Source organism: Alligator mississippiensis, chromosome 16, assembly GCF_030867095.1.
Source record: "Alligator mississippiensis isolate rAllMis1 chromosome 16, rAllMis1, whole genome shotgun sequence".
NCBI classification, from domain to species: Eukaryota; Metazoa; Chordata; order Crocodylia; family Alligatoridae; genus Alligator; species Alligator mississippiensis.
This window is the reverse complement of record NC_081839.1, coordinates 34,957,230-34,972,626: the sequence shown is the minus strand read 5'-3', so window position 1 is coordinate 34,972,626 and position 15,397 is coordinate 34,957,230. Positions and strand designations below refer to the sequence as shown.

The window sequence follows — 15,397 nt, the reverse complement described above, 5'->3', positions numbered from 1 at the left end:
GCAGGCGGGGCAGCCATAAACTTGACATGTTTATTAATTAAACTATCACTTAAATAAAAAAAAGTGCATAGAAAATAAACATGTTTAAAAACTCCTTTTGTTTTTACAACTATGTACACGGGTTTTTACATTCAGTCTCTCGCGAGCGTTCAGCATTTCTCACGATTAAAGTATTTCCTTCGTCCCTGGCAGGGAGCTAACACTGATGCACTTGAGACGCGTTTCCTCCTGTTTTTGTTTTTTTGTTTTTAAAACCAGACTCTTGGAAGAACACAAGGAAAAAAAAAAAGAAATCAAAAGCTTCGTTATACATGATACGTTGTCAAGAAATGTATCTCTAGAACATAACCTTGCCGTTGTAGAGCTTTTATTTTACTTTTGAAACAATTATTCACCTACCTGTATTTACTAAAGAGACTGTTAAGTTTAATCAAAGAAACACCACAAGTATAGTTCTTGGTTGATAGACAAAGCTACGGTACCTTGTTAAAAAGATACCAGGAAAGCACAGAGCACATTTTTCCCTATATGCAGGTGGAACCCCAACATTCATAACCCAAAAAGAAAGAGAAAGGAAAAAAGAAAAGAAGAAGCCCGAGTTGTACAAGTACTGACTGGTAACACTGACGGGCAGGAACGGCCTCAGGCCGGGGAGCTCCGGGAGCCGTGCCCGCGCGCCCAGCTGCGGCCGGGAGCGCTCCCTCCGCCCGCAGCGCCGGGCACCGGTGCCACGCGAGCCGCCGGCCCGGAAGTCCACGGCTTGATTTCTTTCCTGCCTTTGTTAGCAACTGTAACACAATCCTTATCTATAGTGTTAAGAGAATTAAAAGCCATGGACCGATACTGAACTAGGCTTCATTACACGGTGCATTACTATATTAGTTCCTATATATATCATATTTATAGTCATTAAAAAAAAACTTGCAGGTGTGTTGAGTATGGACCAGTAGTATGGATCTGAATGGCATGATTCTGCACAAAGACCATCTCGCTGAAGAACCTGGTATTGCTTTCAAATGAAACAAAAATCCAAAGGAAAAAAAAAACAAAAAGAAAAGGAGAAAAGATTATACCCAGCCCTTTGCAATGACCCGCTTTTCCTTTAAAAAAAACTTGGTTTGTACAAATAAAAATAAACGCCTTAAAGTTCGACTTTTAGTATTTTCAGATATCGTGATCTATGTCAGTCCTTATAAAATATACATTCATATATTGGGAAGCTGCACTGTGCTCACTGTTAGCTGAGCAGGGCAGGGTCGGGGCGCTCAGCTGACACGAATCGCTGGGAACAAATGCTAGCTGCCAAGGCTCCTGCCCACCTTCCTGCTGGCGTTTCAAATCCTACGTGAACAAACACCTCCGCGCTAGACAAGCTGGTGAGCAACAGTGGAGGGGGAGCCCAGGGGACGCCAGCCCAGCCTGCAGGTAGCACAATTCAGCTTCTCTGGTTTACAGACAGTTTCACTGGCCACAGCGGCTCCCGGGGAACGGCAGCCACAACAGGTATAGCAGCAAAGCATTCAGTGAGCCAGATCTCCACCGGATCCGGCTGCTCCATCCACCCTCACAGCAGAGGAAATTCCTGGGGTCTGGTTCTCAGGGGCACTCGGGTGGCATCTCATCGCTCCCATTTGCTCCTTCACTTGGTTTTCCCCTTCCTAATTCAGAGGGGCTGGGGGCAGAGTGTTTCCCAATTCGAGCTCCCTCTCAGCATGGGTTTCTGGTGAGGACTGGTTTGCCGATCTGGGAGCTGAACAGAAGTTTGGCAGGAGACGAGAATGGGATTTTGGTCAGCTACAGGAACTGCCTCTCACTCTGCCAGACCAAGGGAAACAGCGGAGGGAGAAGGAGAGAGAACGAGACTGGACTGAACTACTTTGAAATGGAAAATCTGTGGGCGTACCCCGCGTCGGGGCCATCCCCGCGCACCGCCATCGAGAGCAGCGTCTGCGGACACAGGGCCGAGACTTCCCCAGACAAGCTTCCGGGCCTCTGCGCGCGTGCGCGCGTGCCCAAACCGTCAGTGCATCAAATCGTCTCGATAGCCAACGCAGCTTTGATTTGATTTCTCCTTTGAAAAGGTTTACAAACTAATCACACAGTGCAATAAACAAAGGGAACCAGCCATTCCCGACCCTTCCGAGTGCCGCCGTTCCTTCTCACGTCAGAGGCAGAGGTCTTTGGGGTTGGATGGCACAGGTCAGGAGTGCTAAGCAGCGAGCCTTAAGGAGTTATCAATCAGTGCTGGCCACCTTCCACAGGCACAGCAGCCTCCGACTCTGCTAACCCAGCGAACAGCAGGCGCCTGCCCACGGGACCGGCTGGAGCAGGCACGTCACAAAGGGAAAGCGCTCATTTCCACGACACGGGCGCTCTGGGCCCAGCGCGTGCATGAGCCCGAGTCCCAGACCGCAGCTAACCCAGAACAAAAGCGAGGCCGAGGGCTGGGGTGCTACTGCTTCACTACGTTTCCACAGGACCGCGGTTTCGTGGTCGGAGAGCTGGAAATTTTCCTAACAGGAAAACCCACTCCAAACCTCTCCTCAGTGCAGCTCCTCTCAGGACAGCGTGGTGAGTGACGGGAGGCTGGACCTTCCCTGCTACTCATCGCACTCCGGAGGCTAAGCAGCAGCAGCAGCCCCGCCGGAGCCGCAGAGACCGCTCGCGCTCAGCCAGCATCTCGGCAGAACCGACAAGAGCTGTCCGTTCTGCAAGATCCAAGCAGACAGAGCAGGCTAGGAAATTCACATTTCCTGCGGAGTTAATTCATCGTTCTGAGTCCTGACCCAAAAGGATGGAGCACGTGAAGACACTGAGGATTACGCCCTTCCCCTTCCTCCTCGTCTAGGGCAGGGCACTGCCACGTGGCAGGCAGAATCACACCGCCTTCTGCTCAGGGGATGGGAGAACTGTACCAAAAAACTTCCAAAAAGTCTAATTCATCCCAAGTAGGGCAGTTCTTCCCTCTGTCCCCACCTCAACAAGTCTACATATGATTAAGGTCCAGCCACTGCTTCCAGGAAACAGTTACTTAAGTCAACAAGGCAGAACAAGATTAAAAGTCAGATAAAAATCAAAAAAGTACCCCCTCTCTGAAGGATCAGACTGTGTCCACCCAGATATTTCCTATAATCGTCCTATGAAAATAAAAAAATCATTAAAAACCGATTCTCTTAAATTAGGATAATACCACTGTTTAAAAATAGCCTCATCATAAGTGCTTCTCCCTATGAAGTGCTTCTCATAGAAAAATATACAAAATATATTTACATTTATAAAATCTTAAATACTCAACTGTAAACAGAACAGTAAAATCCAATGACTTAATTTAGCAGGTCTGGGGATTTTTTTTTTTATTTTAATTCTTTTGAAGGCGTGGAGCAGACCCAAACAGGATAGGGTTATGCTGCTTAGACCAGGACAATAGTGTCATTCAGTTTTGCTCTCAGAAGTGGGTTTGCTATTTCAGTTTCAGTAAAAGGATTTAAATTGTGGCAGCGACAAACTTGTCTCCTAAACAGCTGAGCCTTAACAGAAGTATTTGTTGGAAGTGGTTAGTGTTTGTCTTTGCATTTCTAGCGAGCGCTTACGCTGGGTTTGGGTGCTTATTCTTATGTCTGACGGGGGAGAATGAAGTAACTGTATCCTAGAAACGGTTCAGAGGAAGGTGTCTAGAGAAATCGCTCATTTGCCCAATTTGTATCCTACCATGTTAGTTAAGTCATCTGATCAGAGCTTCTCCTGCTGAAGCCTCTGCACCTGCTCTTCCCACAGCCTGTCCTGGAGCGCTACCAGAACTGCTCCCAACGCAGAACAGCAGCCAGTTATCCTCCGCTGCCCACAGGTTTCTGCCTCCTGGGCTAGCCCGGGGCACGCGGTGGGCCTCTAGCATTTCAGTGCAACTAGAAGAGCCTTCAGCTCCTTCAGGGGGGAGAGTGCCCATTTCTGAAAGCAGGGATGTGGGGAAGGGGCCGGGGGTGTTGCTCACGTGAGAAGAGCCTTTCCTCAGAGGTCTACAGTCTGCACTGGAAACCCCGAGCAGACAAGCCGCTGGGTAACGAGTTAGCACGAGCCCTGCCCTCCCCTCTCGGCAGCCAGGACTCTCTTATACAAGCGCAGGAATTTCAGAGGGAAATTCTTTTCGGTTCACCCACCAGCTGCTGCCATTTGTCCTGTCCCCACAGTCTTCCTGGGCCACAAGAGAGAACAGCCCAAGCCAAAGCGATGCGCGGGGCCACCCGCGCCGCACCAGGCAGGTCCCAGCCAGCTCAACAATAGTGTTTTGGAGATGCATAGCAGAAGGAACAACAGACACTCAGAAGACTGTACCGGAGCTGGCTGGTGGGACAGTCTCTGCCTAGGAGAAAAGCCCAGCCAAATCCTGTGCTTTTTTTTTCCCTCTTCTAAACTTATGACACAGCAAGCAAAGGAAACCGAAAACTCCACATTCCTGTTCCCAGCAGACTCATCGTGCTGAGCCGAGACTAGACCAGAGACCCCTGTCTGCACCTGGCTCTGGGCCCGTTTCCATTCCTCTACTTCCTTCCCTCTCCCACTCGCTAATCTCAGCCAAACAAACAAATGCTGGAGGGAGAAAAAGGGCATTGGGAAAAGCAACACAATCCTACTGAGGATCTTCTCCGATCGCCCGTGTCTTTCATAAAGGTAAGTGTGCGCATGTGAGACATGAAGATGTGGACTCCGACAGAGAAGCACAGCCACCACTTAGGTCCCCGAGCCCAGTCCATCTTCATTCTGGTCTCTGTCCCCCCTTCCCTTGCAAAGACCGGGGAAGGGATGCATCGTAGCTTTGGTTCACCCCAGGCCCTTCAGGGCTCGCTTGCAGCTCACAAAAGTTCTAGTTTAAAAACTTCCTGCACTTCTTGGCGCCGCAGTTACAGAGCAGTTTGTTGCTGGCGTCCTCGATGGGGAATTTGTAGTCGTAAGTGAGCTCCTCCCCACGGTAGATTTTGCGCATGGCGAAGATGACGATGTGTTTCTGGCCATCAATGTTGATGACCCGGGAGTAGCAGTTGGGCTCACATGAGTGGTTGATAAAGCGGGCTGCATTCCCGTGCATGGTGGCATCTACCACCTCAGAGTCGTCAATACGGAACATGTAACAGCCAATCCCCTAGAGGAGAGAGAGGCAATTAGAGCTCGCGGGAGCCAAGAGCCCAATTCCCTGCTTGGACGCTGCTCCTGTCGTGACAGCCAGCCGTCTAGCATCCAGGTCTCTGCGGGGCCACAATCCCCTCTGGATGCTAGCAGCTACCTTGTCTCTAAGACACTTGTCTACGTCATTTCATTCCCGTGTCCTCTCAATAATCTGTGCTTTTGATGCAGGCTGAGGTATTTCCTAACCCCTTGGAGGAAGGCAAGGAAGTGCTGGAAAAAATCTGGGAATCCCTTTGGAAAACGGGAACTCCAAGCAGTCGTCTGCAGTTCCTACATCTCTGGAAGCCTGCACTGCTTTCACCCCACCCTTGCATCCACAGACATCGATGTTCGCGGACAAGGTCCGGCAAGGATTCGGGCCCAGCCTCTGCAAACGCCTCCCAGAGTTAATCATGCTAGTCTGCATTGGAAGCAGCTCGTTTTGAAGTCACCAGAACCATGTCTGAGCTCCATCAAAAAGCACCTGAGGTTCACAAATGTGCACCCTTCCCCTTCCCTACCACTACATTAGCTTTAGCGTTCCTTTCCTAAAATTCTCCGGCAAGACTGATAAGAAAGAGGCTTCAAGAAAAGAACTACTGCTTCACACAGGAGAAACAGCCAAGCAAGGAGCATTTACGTTTTTGGACTTTCTCCAAAGCGGACACCAGAATACTATTTTGTTTGGTGTCTACAATTTACGTGGCAAAATTCATCATCATCTAGTGGCAAACACAGAAAGAGCAGCCAGAAACTCTACCGATTCTGATCCTGGCTATGGCACCAAAACCCTCTGTGCCCTTGGGGAGAGAGTTTAACTCCTCTGCTTTCATCTCTCTGTCTACGCTCCCTCACCCTACAGAGTGCCGCAAGGAATACTTCCGTGAAGACAGGGACCTCTAGGACTCCACAAACTTGGTGTATGCACGTGTCACAATTATACAAGGCTTTAGTTTCATGATCCCCATTAAAGGCTTTAATCATCAGTTTCCCCCTCGGTGCGCTTCCTCCGACTCACAACAGGGGTAATGGGAGTTTATTGTGCCTTTTAAAAATGCCTATGAAAGCCCATAACTCACCTTACTGTCATAGTACTTCTCTCGTTTGTCAGTGAGGATGGAACGAATGACATTGCCTGAATATTCAATCACCATCTCACCTGCATCGATGTTCCTTTTGCAGAACAGGCCCCGTCCATGGATGGGAGACCTGGCAAAAGAAACAGCAATGAAGCTTGATCCTATTTGTCAGTTTAAAGTCAGGAACACTTTAGTGCTCCTCATTAAAAGGGACCAAGGATTCAACCTCCTCACCCTGTTGCTATTATACAATACTACCCAGAACATTATCAGGTTTCCCACCCACCCACAGAATAAATGCCTGAGCTATTACCACAGTGTGCTGGAGGGAACAAGTGCTTTGTACTAAGGAGCAGCTGTTCAAAGATTTTTGACCTGAAAACAGAGGGAAGAGAAGAAGGAAGAAGGAAAAACCTCCTTCCCCCCCCAGTATTCTAGGCAGATTTTAGGACGGTTTCTTTTTTTCTTTTTTTGAATTTTGCACCCCTGTGACAGAGGCCCTGGCTGAAAGCACCAGGCTGAAAGCACCATACCTGTAGACACCGACTGCCTCCTTGGAGGTTTTCTTCAAGTGCCGGAACCGCATGGGCATTGGCAGGTCCATACTAGTTGCCCTCCTAGAATAAAGAGGCTCAACTAAGCGATCACCTTTATTTAAGAGCCAAGTGTTAGTTGGCATAGTTTAAAAAACATTAACATTTCATCATCATGACACTGCAAACCAAAGTGCTCTGAAAAAGCAGCCAGGATTAGTACCGTGTTCTTTACACTTTGCATGCTGTATGTAATTAGCCCCTTATCTCAGACAACTCCTTACTTCTATTTCTCTGTCCTAAAAAATGTATTCAACTTTTCTTCCAAAGTTCTGCTCAAAACAATCTGTAGTTGCATAGAAATGGAAGTTGAAGAACTTGCCTTTTGGGTCATCCTTGATAGTCAGTTCCCTTGCTAATGAACAATTCTCCTACAGCTTATTTTCTAGTGCTCTGCAGATTTTAAGTTGTGATATCACTCTAGAAGGTGCAATAGATAAGATCAAGAGATCTGGTTTTTTTATCCAGCTCTTGTGCCTCCTTCCTCTTGGGAGTCGTAAAACCTTCTGCTTACCGGGCTGACTTCAGCTGTACCTCTTCCTCTTCCTCATCGTTGGGGTTGTACTCTGGTGGCTGCCGGTGTTTAGAAGCCAGGAAATTGAACATGTCAAAGGCAGACTTCCTAAGGTTCAAGGAGCAAGAAGCATTCGAATAAGTAACTCAAAACCCAATTTCAACAGCATTTTGGTAGTCGTGGCTGCTGCAAGAGCTACGCCTGCTTATTATTCTCTCTCTCTCCTAGCCTGCTTGAAGACTTGTTCTCAATGAGTGCTCAACCCTGCGCTGCCTGAAGCTTTGTAAGGCAGCAACGCAACCGTTACATCATTTGCCAGGGATGACTGGGTGGCAAGCTAGGCCACTCTGCTAATTTTAGTCTACTGCTGCCTGGCAAAGCCAGGCCAACGGACTGGGCAAGAGAGCGGCGCACGCATCTGGGAAGACGCGCCATTCATCTTACATTTGGAAGGTGCTAAGATTGGTTACTTTTTGCTGAAAGCTTACAGTGTGTTGGAAATATAGCGTACGCCTTACCATTTGCCAGGAAAAGTCCCTCTCAACCCAGGCAGTGGATTTAGCAAACCCTGCCCAGCGCAAAGCCCACACTTGCCTCAGGTGGACTTCAGCCCTAGCAGAGCCATGTGGGTTCAGCGGGGGTTCATTGGCTTCCTCCGGTTTGTGAAACCTAAACTTGTAGTTGTGGCAGTGCTTTGCTCCGTAGAGCTGCTCAATCAGGAACACAACAGCATCGTGGATAATCCCCAGCATTCTCAGACCGTTCACACCTAGAGAGAGGAACAAAGGAGAAGGGCTAAGAAACCAAGGCCGCTTGGAAAATCCAGCAGCCTGGTACAGACTAGTGGACAAACTAGATTTAACTCCTGCCACTTGGTTAACAAGTTCTAATAAAAACTAAAAAACCTCTCGTTTCAGTCGAAGAAGCAAGAAATATCCTCAGGATACTGCTGAAACTCCACGAGGGTGGATTTTGTACACGATTACTGGTCAGAATGCCAACTCCTATTCCAGGAGTATAAGCAGTCTTCAAGAAATCACACACTATTGGATAGCCTGCTCCTTGCATATCCTTTCACAGCATCTGACAGTCACCTCTTGCTCACAAAAGCTTATGTGTCTCTGATTCAGTTAGTCTACCCTGAATTCTGCCCGACTTCAGACTGACCCTGCTATCTACCTCTCCCTCTTTAAATAAGAAAATACACCAGGCCTTATTAAAAGGTAGCTTTGAGCATCTCTCTTGTACACTTCACTGTTACACTGGCACATCTCCAGAGAGGAAACGTCTCTCTGCTGTGTTAAACAACTTTGGACCAAAGTCGCACAATACACCTAAATAAGCACTGCTTTTGGAAACAATGCACCGAAGGAAAAGACCACGATTACCCAATTTGGCCAGTCACCGTCTATTAGGAGAAAGAGTTTAATTTTCCTATGTATGCATCTTCTTTAAAAGGGAATGAGATTGCCTAAGATTTGGACCACAAGCCTGTCCCTCTCAGCATGGAGTAGCTTGTTCCATGTGTCACCAACAAAACCCACTACATTCTTACCAGCAAAGAGGCGAGGGCATCAGCAGCAGTATAAATACCAGCCCAAGTCGGTGACCCCATCCTTCTCGCAAACGTAACTTTTGCTGCAGATACACTGGATCTCTTATTTACACAAACCTTGAGGAGCTGTCCCTGCTTAAATCAATATTTGCTGACGAAGGTGCGTTTCTCCACCTGAAGTAAGCTCTTTCCTTGCCACCAGCCTTTTTTCTTCTGAAAACATGTCATTTCAACATCCTCTCAAGATTGTGTTTGTTCTGTTCTTACAATACCCTGGTTTGCAAAGAAGGAATTGCATAAGCACTCAGGTGTTACCTGCAAATGACAGCTGCTTCAGCCGGGCATTGGAACGAGCTTCCTGAACTTTGTCAATCAGCGATTTCCAGGCATCTGTGATGACAGAATAAAAGACAAGATAGTAAGAGAAGATGCACATTTAGCCGGGGAGCCTGGAACAGGTGCCTTGCTGTGCCTCTCGACTTTGCCTCCTCACTCAGTCACACAGCTGTCTGCAGGATGGATGTGCAGAGGCAGCACATAAGAGCATCTAGCGGGACTCTCCTGCAGTGGTGTGCTTAAGCCCACTGACAAATATAGAGGAAATTGCAATGAAAGGCCATGAGCTCACTGCTCTTGCACTTAACAGCTTCCACCCTCTGCAACAATAAGTGTCTGGTGCAAATGCAACTCAGATGTTCTTATGATTTTTCAGAACAGTACCCGGAGGCCATAAAGCCAGATCCCTGTTAATCACTTGTTTTGTTCCATCCTGAAGATACCAACACCATTGGTCAACGAATTTAAACTAAACAAGGCACTCCGGCATTAAGGGTCCTGCTCCACAGCTCCACGCAGAGATCTCTGTTTCTCAAAATATATATGTTTACCTTTGCAATGAAAACTCAGAGCTGCAAACAATAGCCGCCGTCCTCACCTTCAAAGCTTTCCGCGCAGATCTGAAAGCCATCATCACTCGAGATCTCAAAAACCAGCCCTTTCTTTGGCTTCTTCTCACCAAGGCTCTCTTTCCTCTTTTGCTCCTGCTGCAGCAAAACAATAAGCGGGGAGCTGAAAGTACCTTCCTCTTCCTCAAGATTTTTGGAACCTGAAAAAAAATAAGCAGGCAGGCCAGTGTGAAGATCCAGGTGGACGGAATAACTTTTCAGTTGGTCTCCCACCACAGATGAAAGAATACCCTCAGGGTGAAGGGAGTTTTTCACTGGCTTGAGCTGATAATTCTTTGCCTCAGCGTTCCTAAGCGAGGGGCACGACAAGTCTCTCACTGGGGTTGTGGAGAGGCAGCAGCAAGGCGCCAGACTGCCACGCGTAGACCCTGAGATGGTGCAGAGGCACTTGGAAGAACTGGATGCCTTTAAGTCGGCAGGCCCGGATGGGCTCCATCCGAGGGTGCTGAAGGCACTGGCCGACGTCATTGCAGAGCCACTGGCGGGAATATTCGAACGCTCGTGGCGCACGGGCCAAGTCCCGGAGGACTGGAAAAGGGCCAACGTGGTCCCCATTTTCAAGAAGGGGAGGAAGGAGGACCCGGGCAAGTATAGGCCAGTCAGTCTCACCTCCATCCTTGGCAAAGTCTTTGAAAAAATTATCAAGGCTCACGTTTGCGAGAGCCCGGCAGGACAAATTATGCTGAGGGGAAACCAGCACGGGTTTGTGGTGGGCAGATCGTGCCTGACCAGTCTAGTCTCTTTCTATGACCAGGTTACAAAACGCCTGGACACAGGAGGAGGGGTGGATGTCGTATACTTAGACTTCAGGAAGGCCTTCGATACGGTATCCCACCCCACACTGGTGAACAAGTTAAGAGGCTGTGACTTGGATGACTGCACAGTCCGCTGGGTGGCGAATTGGCTGGAGGGTCGCACCCAGAGAGTCGTGGTGGATGGGTCAGTCTCGACCTGGAAGGGTGTGGGCAGTGGGGTCCCGCAGGGCTCGGTCCTTGGACCGATACTCTTTAATGTCTTCATCAGCGACTTGGACGAGGGAGTCAAATGTACTCTGTCCAAGTTTGCGGATGACACAAAGCTATGGGGAGAAGTGGACATGCCGGAGGGCAGGGAACAGCTGCAGGCAGACCTGGATAGGCTGGACAAGTGGGCAGAAAACAACAGGATGCAGTTCAACAAGGAGAAATGCAAAGTGCTGCACCTAGGGAGGAAAAATGTCCAGCACACCTACAGCCTAGGGAATGACCTGCTGGGTGGCACGGAAGTGGAAAGGGATCTCGGAGTCCTAGTGGACTCCAAGATGAACATGAGCCGGCAGTGTGACGAAGCCATCAGAAAAGCCAACGGCACTTTATCGTGCATCAGCAGATGCATGACGAATAGGTCCAAGGAGGTGATACTTCCCCTCTATCGGGCGCTGGTCAGACCGCAGTCGGAGTACTGCGTGCAATTCTGGGCGCCGCACTTCAAGAGGGATGCGGATAACCTGGAGAGGGTACAGCGAAGGGCAACTCGTATGGTCAAGGGCCTGCAGACCAAGCCCTACGAGGAGAGACTAGAGAAACTGGACCTTTTCAGCCTCCGCAAGAGAAGGTTGAGAGGCGACCTTGTGGCTGCCTTTAAGTTCATCACGGGGGCACAGAAGGGAATTGGTGAGGATTTATTCACCAAGGCGCCCCCGGGGGTTACAAGAAACAATGGCCACAAGCTAGTAGAGAGCAGATTTAGATTGGACATTAGGAGGAACTTCCCAGTTCGAGTGGCCAAGGTCTGGAACGGGCTCCCAAGGGAGGTGGTGCTCTCCCCTACCCTGGGGGTCTTCAAGAGGAGGTTAGATGAGCATCTAGCTGGGGTCATCTAGACCCAGCACTCTTTCCTGCTTATGCAGGGGGTCGGACTCGATGATCTATTGAGGTCCCTTCCGACCCTAACATCTATGAATCTATGATTTTAAGAATCCAGCAAAACTTAGCACAAAGAGTTACTAATGTTCCAGGATCGCAGCACAGGGACCTCAAGACTGGAACAAGCTACCAAACTGCCTCTTATGAGCATCCATGAGAATTTTTAAAAAAGTAAAAAAATTATAGGTCTCTGATAAGGGTCACCACTGATAAAAACAGAAGGAGAGATGCTGCTGGCGAGACAAGAGCTTTACCACCAGCTTTTATTGCATACTGTGTAAATGGGCATCAGGTTGATGAGCAGATTATAGCTGCAAATCAGTGTTTTGGGGTTTGTTTGTTTTTTTAATTTTTAAATGTCCTGGAGCTCTCATTTCCTGCACTTGTGAGATTTTCCTCACAAGAAGCATGGCTTCAAGCCTGCATAGTACACAGGAGTTTCACTCCAGAAACTACTACCATCTAGCAAACACGTCGTTTTAATTGCTCCGAACAGAACATGCCTCCTTCCAAAACTCATAAAACAGCAGCTCAAGCGCTCTTTACAGAGAGGTCAAGCCTGTAAGCTACTCCCTGGAACCCAATACCAGAGGCTGCCAGAACACAGCACGTTTGGAAGATGTGACATACCTGCATTTTCTTGTTCATTCGCTGTATTCTGCACAGACTGCGATTCCGGAAGGACTGCCACTTGCCTTGAGGAAAGAGGAAAAGGAGGGGAAAAGTGAAATACATAAAGCTTGCCAATAAATACCCCACCCTGGAGACAGCAGCTACTGCTTTCTCTGCCAAGCCAGTTCTAACTGCATGTGTGTTGTTTAAAGAGGAATGCTAACTCCAACTTCTTTAAAACAGACTCAATTAGGAACAAGGCCAGATTCTGCTCAAACGTTCCTTCCGTATTCCTGTTCCAAGTTCCAGTTTCTGAAGGGGAACTCTTTAAATAATATTAGTGCGCAAAATATTTTTGGACATTTTCCTCCTCATCTGTGGATGTTTATAAAGTACTGACAAGGGGGAGAAACTGCCAGCACAAGACCACGATGAACCACATGGCACAAAAGAGTACACTCAGGGGAAAAAAAGGGCTAATTTTTCCCAAGCTAGTTTTGATACAATGATCTCGGGCGCTGTGCGTGTACCACTATAATTGGTATAAAGGATTCAGATCACCATTCCATATCATCAGCCATATACTAGCCTACCGTGTAGGAACCAACTCCAAACTACAGAATTCACTGGGAAGATCCATCCTCAAGTCCCTGTCCCTGGTGATAAGCCACCGCGAGGCAAGACTCCCCACACTACAGAGCAGCACTCAAGTGCTGGGACCATCGAGGCAGTCTCCTGCGTCCACTCCAGTATACTACCCACTCGCGTGTCTCTCATTCGTATTAGTCGAGACAAATCTTCGCACCATTTAAACCTAGAGCAGCACCAGTAAGGAACCAGGTCTACGGTTTTCAGCCACAAGTTCCTAAGTGTCCATTTAAGTAAACCTATTAACTACTGCAGTTTGACTGCATGCTCCTGCTACCATTACGTTGAACGCCCTATAAAAGACGCTGATAAATGTTACCACTATATGACAAAAACCTGCGACAGATGTAATTAAGTCCCAGGGAGGGGAAGGGCTCACCTGACAAAACCCACAACAGACTCGTCCCCTTTAATAGCAGAGGAGCCAAGGACTGAATGGATCAGGGACGCTAGACTCCTCTCTAGGCTGCAAGAGACTGAAGCTACCTGGCGGCACAGAAAGGCTTGCACTGCTGTCCCTGCTCTGTGAATTAAGGATTTGGGATTTTTAAGACTGCTAATCTGATCACTTTTACCAGCCCTAAAAGTGTACCCACAAAACAAAACAGATAAGCAAATGCTTTTTTTAGGAATGTCGTCCTGAAGTGAATATTCAAGAAGCAGTCAGTTCAAGTGAAAACGCATTTTTCACTGGTATTTCTGAGGCACATGTTGCTGTTGTGCATCAAGTTACATTCTCTTCCTCTCCCAGACTATTAAAAGGGTTTGGCATTGGGATAAAAAGTGACTAGACATCCAGACTGAAAGCTCCTGATGTATTTTAGTTAAAACATACATACGGTGGGAAAAAGAGTTGGATTTGTTTTCAAAATGCTGAATACAAGCCAGCAAAAGGTCTGCTTTCTGCTTACCCTGTCGGCTGCCCGCACTGTTTTTGTGGTGGCTGATCTACGCTTGCTGAATCCTGCGTGTCTGCTTTCGCTGCAGGAGCCCTGCAACAGAAAGATTTAGGGTCATTTGAAAGACTGGGCAAGCAGCACGTATCATAAATGCGACTGGTCGGTCATAATGGATCCACAGGGAGTTACCACAAGCGAGTCAACATTTCAGCAAACAACAGAAATAAGAACAAATGGTCCTGTGTGGCCAGAAAACAGATCATATTTCTAGGGTTTTAGAGCAAAACTCAAGACCTGTGCTTCAAAAATGCAGTGCTGGCAGGACAGGACGAGATACAAGCACAATGAATAACCACGTGCATAAAGCCAAGGGGTGACTGCATACATGATTATATATTGGCACAGCTACCAAAAATACTTAACCAGATAATATGGATGAAGACTGATTATGGGAAGAAAAGCATTTTTTTTTAGTTCTAAGTCCTCTTTCTTTAAAAATTCTGGATCACCTGCTCTTCAGAACAGATTAACTGTATGACACTGAAAATTAAAGGCATGGACACACGCAAAAACTGAGACCTGGTTGCCAGTTAGTGACATTTTGGAACATTTCAACTGTTACACGTGCCCGCAGCCGCTAACTGATCAGGGTAAGAGGGGCACTCAGTAGCCCCTCTTACTGAATTGATGATCATGAGAGATGGAAAACAAGAGGACAGAACAATAGCACTGAAACGTTTTACAATTCTATTTTTGGAGCCCACTTTGCCTGCCACTAAGAACAGACATTTCTACAGATAAAACATGGCACTAATTTTCCAGCAAAGAGCAACACTACCCTGCAGTTAAGGGTGTAACTAATCCCGCATCCATCTGAAAGGGCAAAAGAATTCAGGAAAGCAGGATGCAATATTCCTAATGGGTTCAGCTAGGATGCTGCAACACTCCTATACTTGCAAGAAGTACTATGGGATCTCCTATAGGACCCCAAGGGGCTAGAGACTCAGCCTTATGGTTTACTCCAAGCAGCAGGTATGTGCAGCAGCCCAGGACTTCTTAAACAACATCCCAGAACCGCGGTTCTCAAGCTGGGTGGTATGACAGGTGTCGCTGCAGCAATGGCTAGATAAAAGACTGCCCCATGCCCAGGGCTGCAGCACGTGTGCACGCTCCCCTCCTGCACCAGGGTTTTTTCTGATGACCCGAAAGCAGGCAGGAGAACTGCTTTGTGCTGTAGCTCTTCCTGGTCTGGGAAGAGCTTATAGCAAACGTCCTTCCTCCCAAATAAATCACCACCAAGAATAATATATTGTCAGGGCTAACCATGACTTCAAATCTTGGATGTCTTAGAGTTCTGCCTGGCAAAGTCCGAGCGCTGATTTCTTTAGACATTTCTTTTCCCACTCGTGACAGACTTCATAATAGAAACTACCACTAATGAAGGATTTACTAAGAGAAGCCAAGAGAGAAA

The 15,397-nt window shown here is 47.8% G+C and overlaps 1 protein-coding gene across 4 annotated transcripts in view; it reads right to left on the bottom strand.

The window, feature by feature from the left end:
• Positions 1 to 11: 11 nt before the first annotated feature.
• Positions 12 to 15,397, bottom strand: part of KMT2A (lysine methyltransferase 2A) — a 67,325-nt gene continuing 51,939 nt past the window's right edge. For 2 of the 4 annotated variants that reach the window (XM_059720077.1, XM_059720078.1), the window contains 9 exons: positions 13,939 to 14,019; positions 12,398 to 12,462; positions 9,833 to 10,003; positions 9,214 to 9,288; positions 7,943 to 8,112; positions 7,344 to 7,456; positions 6,770 to 6,853; positions 6,237 to 6,366; positions 12 to 5,134 (listed from right to left, as the gene is read on the bottom strand). In XM_059720077.1, coding sequence (XP_059576060.1) covers positions 4,859 to 5,134; positions 6,237 to 6,366; positions 6,770 to 6,853; positions 7,344 to 7,456; positions 7,943 to 8,112; positions 9,214 to 9,288; positions 9,833 to 10,003; positions 12,398 to 12,462; positions 13,939 to 14,019 — 1,165 coding nt within the window. In that variant the 3' untranslated portion in view covers positions 12 to 4,858. Of the gene's footprint in view, positions 5,135 to 6,236; positions 6,367 to 6,549; positions 6,612 to 6,769; positions 6,854 to 7,343; positions 7,457 to 7,942; positions 8,113 to 9,213; positions 9,289 to 9,832; positions 10,004 to 12,397; positions 12,463 to 13,938; positions 14,020 to 15,397 lie in introns of all 4 variants that reach the window. The other 2 variants (XR_009458065.1, XM_059720079.1) reach the window with 2 other exon arrangements.